The sequence below is a fragment of the Vicia villosa genome, linkage group LG2 (assembly GCF_029867415.1).
Source record: "Vicia villosa cultivar HV-30 ecotype Madison, WI linkage group LG2, Vvil1.0, whole genome shotgun sequence".
In the NCBI taxonomy this organism is placed as follows: Eukaryota; Viridiplantae; Streptophyta; class Magnoliopsida; order Fabales; family Fabaceae; genus Vicia; species Vicia villosa.
Window position 1 is genome coordinate 91,028,128 of NC_081181.1, and position 12,651 is coordinate 91,040,778.

General features: G+C 35.8%; 1 protein-coding gene across 1 annotated transcript; it reads left to right on the top strand.

Moving 5' to 3' along the window:
- The first annotated feature begins 8,672 nt into the window (after positions 1-8,672).
- On the top strand, positions 8,673-9,386 carry LOC131649573 (uncharacterized). Its single transcript, XM_058919330.1, has one exon. It carries the CDS (start codon positions 8,673-8,675, stop codon positions 9,384-9,386), a length of 714 nt encoding a protein of 237 aa, XP_058775313.1.
- The last annotated feature ends 3,265 nt before the right edge of the window (positions 9,387-12,651 follow it).

Below are 12,651 nucleotides of genomic sequence, written 5' to 3' on the forward strand. Positions count from 1 at the left end.
CATGTCTTTGTATCGCTCCCATGCGTCAAAGAGTGATTCAGTGTCTTTTTGTCTGAATCTGTTGATTTGGGCTCATAACGCGACATTTTTGCTTCGAGTAAATATCATGCTAAAAACACAATCTTCAATTCTTCCCACGTTGTGATAGAGTTTTATGGCACGGATTACAAACTAAACGCATGTGCTATCACTGTATCAGCAAACTGAACGAATTTCGTCAGGTGTTCGTTGAGATCCTCGGTAGGATTTCCTGAAAATTGGTGTTATTGAATGGTTGATATCAATGATGGTTTCAACTCTAAATATTTTTGGTTGAATGTAGGGGCAACAATACTATTGTGAGGCTCTTGTTGCGATGGAGCAGCGTAATCTCTGAGTGGACGATTTCGTGGTCCTTCGGCCATGTTTATGTCAGGTTTGATATCTGGTTCGGATGTAGGTTCGGATTCTGATTCAAAGATAGATTAAGAATCAGATTCACAATCAGTCTTGAATTTGGGTTTAGGAAGAGGAATTGCGTGATTGAGACAATAATCCGTGACTACTCGTCTTACGCTAAGAAGGCGTTCAGGTTCGCTTGTCGGTTGTTCTAAAGCTTCGCCTTATGAGCGAGTGTTTGGCATGCAACTGAAGAAAAAGGAAAATTCATTGCTCTAGTCTAAACGTGCAACAGAAAAATTGCACTAAATGACTAATCAGTCCTCGGCAGCGGCGCCAAAAACTTGATCGTGACTTTATAGGTCTATCGGGATACGACTGCAAGTATACAGTCTAGTCGTCTAGTCTTAAAAGATATTGAACCCACAGAGACTGAGGGTCAATATAGTACGACCTTATTACTATGTTTAGCTACAACGATGTTTGTCTGGATTAAGGGGAAAACGGAAATTAAATAAAGTTTGGATTGAAAAAATCATTTGGCATAGTTTGTAATTATAAAAATATCTTTCAGTAGAAACCATTTATTTAAAAACCTTTATATCTCTCATTTTCATGTTCAAAGAACGAGTTATATTACTTGACCTAGTGAATGCACTTAAAATCCAATAATATCTTTTGAAAGCAAATAGAGACTAATTAGATTGTTAAAGCACTTTCGTGTATTTAAAAACTAATGTTCGATTACTACTATCTGAATCGATCCCCAAACTTTTGCATGCGGGATCTAGCCTTAGTTAATTTCCCACTCGTGGTAAAATCGTATTAAAAATCCTTTCACTCTCGTGACAAGGGTAGTTAAATTAAGTTTAGAAATCGGAGACGGAAGGGTATTTTTATTAAAAGTTTTATGTCGATTTATTACCGAATTCCATAAGTATTATGACTTACATACTAGTATTAATTTATTTAACCAAACATATTATTAGTTTCAGTCATACAAAATAAATGATATGGAGATGACAATATTAGCATGGTATACAATAATGAAATCCTGGTTACAGCAGACTCAGATGTCATATAAGAATGTCTTGACATCTGATCTGACATTCTGAAACAAACAAGGTAGGAATACAAATAACAGTGCAGGAAAGCAATAAAAGCACAATATAATTGTTTACCCCTACTCTGGGGGCTACCAAGCCAGGGATGAAGTCCACTATTAGGAGTATCAATTTGTAGACCGTACAACCAACACACCCGTTGACGATCTACGCACTTAATCACTACCCAATGACCCTTCTACCTAGGGCCTCCCTAGATATGAGAAACTTCTCTCACTCCCAATCATCATAATGATGTCTAGCAGTCAACACCTCAGCCACTGCATCAACAGCTCTTCACCAACATTCTCAGCACACAAACAAGTACAACTTGGAGTTACTTAAACGCTTTCTCTAAGAACAAAACTGCACTCATTGCTTCACAGCTTCTGAGTGAGTAAGATAAACCTCTTGCCTACAGGCTTCGAGGCATAAATCTGTGACCATCCCACAATCCGGGTGGTTCACATACAAGGCTAACCCTAAAGACTACATCTTTCTAAAACTGGCTTGCCCGCTCAACTAGGTTACAAAGCTTCCTATTTATAACCTATTCCCAACTGGACTTGGGCCTTCAATCACAGCTATATTTGCTGTTACAAATCAGCAGAAAACTTCTACTAAAAAAAAGGTCTTCAATCATAAGTTTCCTAAATTATCTCCATAATTAGAAACAAACTATTCTTCAATATTCTGACTTGATTCTAACTTGATTCTCTGGACCTTTAAATCTGCACCACATAGGATTGCATAATATTCCATTAGAATATTCCGCATTTGTTTGATTACAACTTGAATCTTAAATAACAATTCCTAATTCTATAGTGTAATAGCTCCTCAATGTGAGAAACTATTACTTTGGGTAGTGAATAAAAAGGGCTATGAAAATAAAATGCTGGAACGGAAATAGCAGTAGTGAACCAAAAGGAATGCTGAAAAGTGTTAAAAAGCTGGGAAAAAAGGTGATTAGAGAGAGAGAGACAGATTGCAATTGCCAATCCTTTTATAATATTCTGATAGTGAGCTGGGTCTTCCTAAAATGTAGGAAGCACTAGAAGTCGTGTGCTGACTTCTTCAAAACAAACTCGTTCTCCTTTTTGTTCGTGGGCTTCAATATCTGATATAAGGCTACCTGTGCCAGTCGTGACAAGGTTGTGCCGAGGGGCATAACTTATCCATGTGTTCTAGATGCAACACACCCTGTTGCGATCGTAACAGGTCTTTTACCTGCAAGTTTTGACAGACAGTTCTGCTAGACAGCAGAAGTGTGTTCTTTTTGCACATTTTCTCTCCATTTCATTATTCAACTTCATTTTGGCTTGATTAATCATAAGTACCTGAAAACACAACAAAATACCAACGTGAAGTAATATGATCGATAAAAACAGGGAAATAATCCATGTAAATTAAGCCTAAAATGCTATATGTTTTCGCGTTATCACCTATTAAGGCAATGAAGGTAATGAAGCTACTGCAGGAGGACAAGATATCAGAGACTTAGAAGAGGATCAATCAGAAGTTGTTGAAGTACCAACACCCTCTAGAAAGCACCATCAATGATTATCACATTCTGAGAAATTAATTCTAGGCGACAAGACTGAACATGTCAGAACTAGATCATCTTTTAAGCCATCTAAAGAGATGCTTCTAGGCCTGGTGTCCTTGATAGAGCATAAGTCTATTAATGAGCACTGATGGACAAAGATTGGATTATAACCATGAAGGAAGAACCCAGTCGATTCTCGATAAATGATGTTTGGGATCTTGTATCTAGATCTAAAGGAACCAACATAATTAGAACTGAGTGGGTCTTCAGAAACAATCTCAATGAGAAAGGTGATGTGGTAATGAACAAGGCTCGACTATTTACTCAAGGATATAATCAACAAGAAGGAATTGACTATACATAAACCTTTGCACCAGTTGCAAAGTTAGAATCTATTCGTCTATTAATTTCTTTTATTGTTAATTGTTACACCCCAATTTTTGACCACTGAGATCCCACCATAGCTTAAAATATTAGGATCATCAATGTCATCATTGTTATCATGCATTTATCATTTGCTAACCAAAAATACAAAAAACTGTTGTTTGTTGCTTGTGTCCTAAGACAGGAGACTGATCAAGGAGAAGTTGAGAAAATTAGGGTTTTGAGGCCCACAAAGAAATTCATCATTCTTCCATGATTCAAAGGGTTCTACAATCAATATCAAGGCCCAAAGATGGTTCAATCAAGATCAATCACCTTCAAGTACATCAGAAGCTCCAATTAGGGTTTTTGACCTAATTTCTATGGAAGGTTGACTTTTAATCAGGAGATGGTTCCAAGACTCAAAACATGATTCAATGGCATCCAAATCAACATTATAATCCATCCACATCATTAATTTGAAGAGGAGGACTTGATTCATTTGAAAATCACAAGACAGTCATTCATTTGGAAAAAGTCAATTGTGCAAGTCAACCTTTGACTTTTGAAGAAAATAGTCAACCATGAACCTTTAAGGGCCCAAATCATCATCATATGGATATTGAAGACATTTTATCAAAGGAAATTCAAAGAATTCATCAAGAATCAAAAAGTCAACAAAAGTCAAACTAGGGTTTTTTAAGTGCATTTTGACCTAGTTCATGGATCTCAAAATTTCACCTACACAACTCAAAAAATTTCCAACATGAAAGTTTTAGATCTCCTCAAATAAAAATCATTTTGTCAGAATCACCTTATGTTCAAAAAACTTGGAAAATTTTCTAAGTGTTTTACCTAGTTTTTCCTCCACTTTATGGCCATTTTTCTCAATGATCCAAAAGGAGTTTGAGGAAACTTCCAACTACTCATTTGAAGTATGTAGCAAGGGCTTTCCAAAGAGCTAAGTAGCATGAAAATCCATGGCTCCATTCGTGATATATGATTTTGTCAATATGGCACCATGAACACTTGAAATGAAGAAGTTTTATGAAGAAAGTGAAGAACAAAGACCAAAACCCTTACAAATCTGAAAGAATATCTCAAGTACAACCATTTTAACTTGTTCAAATGGCCAAACTCAGATGATTTCACTTGCTTTTGAGCTATGGACCAAGTGTTCTAAACATTGTCCAAGTTTCATGCCATTTTTGGAACTAAAGTTCACACTTCCATTCTTGTAAAGAGGCTTTATGCATAAAGTCCATTCTCCTTGAGCCTCTAACTTGTCTCCTCTGCAGAAAAAGCAATACAAATCCAACAAGCAAGCCTCTAAGATCATATCAATCATGCTTAAAGTTTGTACTCACCATGGGAACCATAACTTTCTCATTTTCTTCACAAAGAAGCAACATGGTACAAGATCACATGTGAGCTTCAAAATTATGAGTTTTTCCCTCCCACAAACCCTAAATCTTTCCTATAAATAGAGGGCGTCACTCCCTTGATCACTTACACCAGAATTCTCCAAGTCATTACCTCACTTGAGATTCTCTTTTCTTACCTCTTGCATTTTCATAGTGATTTTGAGTTCCACCAGTTCTGGGTGTCAAACAAGAGTTTGAACAACTTCTAAATACCATTTAGAAGATGTCCATACCTTCCTTAACCTCTCTAAGGGTCCATAACCAAAAATCACCATTTTTGGTCCATTTTCAAAGCTTTTAAGCACATAACTTGTCCAAACTCAAACCAAACACTTAGCCACTCAAATAACCTTTCAAATAGCTTATATATCACACATAGAAACTGTCCATAAAACTCAAACACCTACCAAAGTCCTTGAACCAGAAATCACCATTTCAAAACTCCATTAAAGGACCTTTGAACTCAAACCTGCCAAAACAAAATCTACTCGTGCATTTTCAAGCCCTTTGTGTTTGTTAGTTTCTAAACATCATATAGAAGCTAACCAAACAACTTTTGTGGATCTGTAACACCATTTTCATAGCACACTAACCATAACTTTTTCTCTTTCAAGTGGAAATCGAATTTTGGGTTGCAGGTACTTTCAAGACTTTTTGAGCATCCTAAAAGCTTCCCTAAGGTTAATAGAAGCTGTTTGGATCATTGAGGCATTCCCAGGTCCCTTGAATAGCTCTGCACGAAGCCATTTTTAGAGGTAAGAACCTTGAATTCGTGCATACTTGTTTAAGCATCATTTTGATTGAAACTTGTTCCTATTCTGTTTAGAATTATGTAGGGAAGAAAAGCCCTAACCTTTTAGGGCTTGATCATGTGTTTTGAGAGTTTAATTTAAAAATTAATTTTTAGGGTTCATACGAAAAATCCAGAAATACTCATGTTTAAATGAGTTTAAATGTTTGTTAATCATATGGTTGAGTTCGTGGTTAAATGCTGATCACTTTGATGTCTTGTTTTGTTTAAATTGATTAAGTTTTGATAAATTTCAAACTTGGCGCCATGGTTGTTCTTCGTGAGTTCAAGGAAGAAGATGAAGTCTGGAAAAATTCCATTCATGACCAAGTTTATTTTATATTTATTGCAAGGCGTGTATTGTTTGAATACATCGTTAACTCACTTGGTCACCAATGCGCCCTTAGTCCTTTTGCCCTCAAAGTCTGGGGTTCGAATCCCCCTCGCCCCAGACTTTTGTTTTATTTTCTCATTTTTACCATGTTAACTAAACTTCATATTTTATGAACTGGGTGCATTCTCTAGTCACCACACGCGCGCTGGCCTAGTGGTGTATGTTTTGAGTGGTGAGCATGAGGTCTTGAGTTCAAACCTTGTTGAAGACAAAAGTTTTATTCTTTTTATCACTTGTTCATTTAGGTTTTTATATAACTTAAAAATCACCAAAAATAGGAAAATTAATATTTTTAATCCCTTCTTTTTTGTGTGTTTTCTTTAGTTAATGTATTTTAATACCATGACTAAAAATCCAAAAAATATTTATTTTATCATCATTTAAAAAATTAATCAAAAACGAATCTTTCAATATATGAAAAAATCAACAAAAAATATGTTTCTTTTTGAATATTTCTCTAAAGTGACTTAGTATATTTTTGTCAATACTTGTTTAGGGTTAGGTTAGAGTGTCTTTCACTTATCTATGTACCCTTAGGCCATTTCTCTTAAAGAAATTGGTATTTAACAATTAAAATTAATTAGGTTTAGGTGTGTTTAAAAACCCTAATTTAAAACCCTAATTTGAAAACCTTAGGTTTAAAACCCTAACCAAAAATTTGCAACATGTTGATCTTTGTCTATCCATGTTTATCTTTGTACATACTTGTTGATTTTAATCTATGTCTTGTGCTTAATTATTAATCTTTGTCTTATACATACTTGTTGATTTTATATCCATGTGATTTGTACTTGTTATTATTGTTTATCTAACCCAATATTTAATTATCACATTAATCATTCATCATTCATACATGATTTGAATCCAAGGATTTAGATACATCCATCTCTTTCTTGTTAACACTTACTTGTTTGTTCTTGTACATACATGAGGTATTTGTTGTTAATATTTTAAGCTTGATGTTTTATCAAAAGGATGGGAATGATATTGACTAAATTAACAAGGTACTTAAACTCTTTTCCAATCTCTTTTACTTTTTTAAGTTGAGTATTTTAAAGCTTTTCACTTGTTTATGGTTTAGTATTGTTAAAGCTTAACCAAAACCCTCTTGTTTTTAAACCTTGGTGTTAAGAGATGAATTATTCCTGGTGAAACTTCTCTTAACCCATTGACCTTGTATTTTAAAGCTTGGCCCTCCTATGATTTGTTTTAAAATTTGTTAAGTATTTTAAAGCTTAACCTTTTAAAACTTATTAGGTATTTTAAAGCCTAATCCCCTTTTAACTTGTTAAGTATTTTTAAAGCTTAACCTTTAAAACTTATTAGGTATTTTAAAGCCTAATCTTCTTTTAAACTTGGTAAGTATTTTAAAGTTTAACCCTCTTTTAAAAACTTGTGAGTATTTTAAAGCTCACACCCAAAAAGATTTTGGCCACTTTGGCCCATTTTTTCCCTTTTTAAAAAAAAAAAGAAGAGGAATTACAGAAGCTCTGACTTCCCTATTGCACCTAAGGGGTATGTAGGCCTAAGATGCGATATCTCATCGAGCTCACTTTCAAAAACTTCTCTTCCCATCCCCACCCTCTATTTCAAACAAGTTTTTCACATAGGTTTTTCACAAAAAAAGGTTATTTATAAAAAAAAGATAATAACACAAAAACAAAGAGGTTCCCATGGAGTACCATGGATATGAGGGGTGCTTAAAACCTTCTTCTTGTATAACAAACCCTCCGTAGCCAGAACTCTGATAAGTTTATTAGTTTTAATTTTAAAAACTTTTGTGGGTTTTATTCGCTCTTTCACCCATTCCTTTTTGGAAACAATAAAGCGCGGTGGCGACTTTGTTTAAAATGAGCTAAGTCTTCCCATGACTCTAGTCTCACCAAATTCACCGCTACAGAAAAGTGGCGAATCTGCTGGGGATGTTGATCAAACTATTGGTACATCTTTGGAAGGGTTGACCCAATCTTTGTTTTTTATTACCTTTTGTTATTTTCGTTGTTTTATACTTAACCTTTTATTTGTGTCTTTTATTTTCATATGTGTATACTTGTTATTTTAATTGGTTGTATTGGGAAAGGAAGTCATGCCCCTTGTGGTGAGACAAATCCTAACCCGGATTTAAAGTGTACACTTATTATAGGAGACTGGTATAGTCATTTTGATCTTAAGGGAGTAGTCCCGAAGAAGTCAATTTGAGACCCATCGCTCAGTGGAGGCCTCTTTGGAAGTAACTTTGTTGACCATGTAGTTGGGAATACATCATTGCGTTCAACTAGGCTGTAGAAGCTGGGGACCTAGAAACCCTTAACCAATCTTGGCCATTAAGATGTAGTGTGGAAACTATGTCTGATTCATTTTCAGAATAGTTGTTACACAAGGCTACGCTCATATGAGGTTCTCTTGGATTTTGTTCAAATGAGTATGTTGATACAAAGTTTACAATATCCAAGTTGGGCTGCTTGAGTCTGGGAAACAATAGAACCTTGATCTATAGGTACAAAATAAGCATAGTACACACCTTTGGGATGGGTAGACCTTTGGCTCCATGCTCGTGACTTTGAACCCTCAAGCCCATGTTTTTGCTATGTTTGCATTCATTCATCCATGCATCTAAAAACATAATATCTTTCAAGGAATTTAAAGAAACCTTTTGTTTTTAAACATTATAGGGATGGAACCTGAAAGAAGAAAAACCAAGAAATATACTTTCAAGAGTTTAGAGGTGGAAGAATTAAGAAAGCTAGGATCTTTGATTGTTGATCAAGACAAGTTTTGTAGCAAGTATGGAAGATTGTTGTATCTCCTCAGAACCAAGATGGAAGAAGGAATCCTCCCCACTTTGTTCCATTTCTATGACTCATTGTATCATTGCTTCACCTTCCCTGATTATCAACTATTTCCTACCTTGGAAGAGTATTCAAGCATCATTGGGCTACCTATCACTAGAAGAGTTCCTTTCACTGGTTTAGAACAAGATCCCAAGCTTTGTGAGATTGCAAAATCTACTCACTTGAGAAAGGAAGAAATTGAAAAGAACATGGTGACTAAAGCAGGATTACCTGGATTACCTGCTGAGTTCTTAATTGAGAAAGCTCTCACCTTGTCACAAGAAAGAAAGGAAGAAGACTTTGAAGCTGTTTTTGCCTTGTTGGTGTATGGATTGTTCTTGTTCCCTAACATTAACAACTTGGTTGATATGAATGCCATCAAGATCTTTATGAATAAGAATCATGTTCCTACCTTACTTGGGGACACTTACTATTCTATTCATCTTAGAAATTCCTATGGAAAGGGAATGGTTACCTGTTGTACTCCTTTGTTATACAAGTGGTACATATCCATCTTTCTGACACCTCTGAATTCTGGAGCCAGAAAGAAGGATTGAAATGGTCACACAAGATCATGACTCTTACCAACACTGAGATTGTTTGGACAAACAATCACTTTTGTAGAATGAAGACCTTAGACTACTGTGGTGATTTCCCTAATGTTCCCCTCATTGGTACAAAAGGAGAAATCAGCTATAGCCCCGTATTAGCTCGTCGTCAATTTGGGTTTCACATGGACAAAAGACCATGGAGCAATTTATTGGAGGGATTCTTTCTGGAAGAAAGAGTTGAGAACAAGGAGTTTAGAGAAAGGATTGCTAATGCTTGGAATCCAAGCCATAGAAAAGAAATCAAAGATTGGAAGACCAAAAGAGATCTCTCCCCTGAGCCCTTTGATAGTTGGGTCACTACCAGAGCTGCTGAAATGAGAATGCCTATTCTCCCTGGAACATCTGCACCCCCAATTGAAGAGTATGTTCCACCCATTATAGTTCCTTCAACAATTGAAAGTATCCAAGAAGCTCTAAGAAGAATGAAGAAATCAAGAGACCATTGGAAGAAGAAGTTTGAGTATTCTGATGCTGAAATAGGAATGTAGGAAGAATCCTATGAAGAACTGTTGAAAGAGAAGAATGATCAACTGTTCCTTTAGGACACTTGGCTCATATCTAAGGATGCTACTATTGCCAAGTATGAAAGAGAAAAGAAAAGGAAGAAGATCTCTCTCCAAAAGAAGCTGCATAGAAGAGTATTGTTGAGAAGCTAGAAAAGGTCAAGCTGATGAAGAAGAAGACTCAAGATGATATGGATACTTCTCATTAAGCTTTGATGATCACTCTTGGATTTTACTAGCTTTCTTTGTTTGTTTCTACCTTGAAACTCTTGAAAGTAGTTTATGACTTGGTTGTCCCTTGTACCTTTGTATACTATCAAAAGAAAATGGTACTTCGATGACCCTCGATGACCCTTATATGTACCAAGGTTTCCTTGTCCCTTTCTTAAATTCTTCCTCATGTACACCCGTTCTTATAGAATGTAGAGGGTTTTTTGTGGATTGATATGTTGGCCATATCTTAGGTGTTGTTATTATATGAACGTAAGGCAAAAATTCATTGTTGGTTAACTGACCAATTATACCCCTCGCTTCTTTTAAAAACCAAGGGGAAAGGTTATTACATTTTTAATTTTAAAATAAAATAATATATGAACTTTCCCCTCAGTTTTCTAAAAAAAATCGAGGTAATATATTACTTGAAGAATAAAATGGTGAATTGTAAGAAATTGAAAGTAACATGTAATGTTTCTTTTTTCATTTGTTACCATTCACCACTTATTTTATATGTTGCAATATTCAAAAATTGCTTGCAATTTAAACTATGTTTATGAATAAATTTCTAAATGTTGTCAACCGAGGAATGCAATAAATAATAAATAATAAATAATAAATATTTTAATTGATTGACAGCATAGGAAGGTTATTCGAAAATATAACAATGGTCTTACAAGAGAGGTGGAAACAACAACAACAACATTTGATTTTCCTCACGAGGTATGTGATGGAATTCAACTTTTTTTGAAGAAGGTCAATAGTCTTCGGGCATAATCTCTGTACGAAATTAAACCAGGATGACGAGTCTCCCATTCTCCTTTGATCTGATTAACGACTAGAGCAGAATCTCCATATAATTCTAGAATCTTGATTGTAATTTCAATGGCTTCCTCTAATCCCATGATACAAGCTTCGTACTCCGCCCTGTTTTTGGTGCAATTGAACATTAGTCTTGCAGTGAATTGTATGTGAGAACCTTGTGGCATAACAATGGTTGCCCCAATTCCTTGACCATAGGCATTAACAACTCCATCAAATATCAAACCCCATCGGGATTCAGGATCTATCCCTTCTTCAGGTAAAGGTTCTCCATAATATTTTAATTTCAAATACATGATCTCTTCATCTGGAAAGTCATCTTGCAAGATTTAGTCGTCATCAATGGGTTGATATGCCAAATGGTCATGTAGAACACTCCCTTTTATGGCTTTCTTTGCACGATATTGGATGTGATACTCTGATAGTAACATCTGCCAGCGGGTAATTCTTCCAGTTAAAGCAGATTTTTCAAATAGGTATTTGATTGGATCCATTTTGGATATGAGATAAGTCGTATGGGTCAACATCTACTGCCTTAGTCGGCGAGCAGCCTATTCAAGAGTGCAACAAGTTTTCTCGAGCAGTGAATATCTTGTTTCACAGTCGGTATACTTTTTGCTCAAGTAATAAATGGCATACTCTTTTCGACCAGACTCGTCTTGTTGACCCAGGACACACCCCATAGAATCTTCAAGCACGGTCAAATACATGATCAACGGTCTTCCTTCTACCGGAGGGCTCAAAATTGGAGGTTCCAGCAGGTATTCTTTGTTATCATCAAAAGCTTTGTGACATTCTTCTGTCCATTTACATTCTTGATCCTTGCGGAGAAGCTTAAAAATTGGTCCACAAGTTGCAGTCATATGAGAGATAAATTTGGAGATGTAATTCAATCATCCAAGGAATCCTCTTACTTGTTTCTCTATTCTTGGTGGAGGCATTTCTAGAATAGCCTTAACTTTATCGGGATCAACTTCAATACCTCTTTGGCTGACAATGAAACCCAAGAGTTTTCCAGAGCAGACTCCAAATATGCACTTGCTTGGATTCAAACGTAGTTTGTACTTTCTCAAACGTTGGAACAACTTCAGCAGGTTCCCCACATGTTCTTCTTCAGATGTAGGTTTAGCAATCATGTCGTCCACATAAACTTGAATTTCTTTGTGAATCATATCATGGAAGAGAGTCGTCATGGCTCTCTAATAAGTTTCCCCAACATTTTTCAAACCAAGTGGCATCATACGATTACAAAACGTGCCCTAAGGCGTGATAAAAGTTATTTTCTCCATATCTTCGGGTGCCATCATAATTTGATTGTAGCTGGTAAATCCATCCATGAATGAGAAGACATTAAACCTAGCAGTGCTATCCACCAACATATCAATATGCAGTAATGGGAAATCATCTTTCGGACTCTCTCTGTTCAAATCTCTTTAATCAACACACATTCTAACTTTTCCTTCCTTCATGGGAACAGGAACTATGTTGGCCAACCATTGAGGATTCTCTGATGTGACGAGGAAACTGACATTGATTTGCTTCTGAACCTATTCTTTGATTTTGTCTGCCATATTTGGGTAAGTTCTTCTCAACTTCTGTTTGACGGGCAGACATTATGGTTTTAACTGTAATATGTGCTTCACAATATCAGTATCCAACTCAGGCATATCTTG

What these genes read in the sequence shown, in the direction of transcription:
- LOC131649573 (XM_058919330.1), top strand. Translation starts at nt 8,673, where the DNA reads ATGGAACCTGAAAGAAGAAAAACCAAGAAATATACTTTCAAGAGTTTA.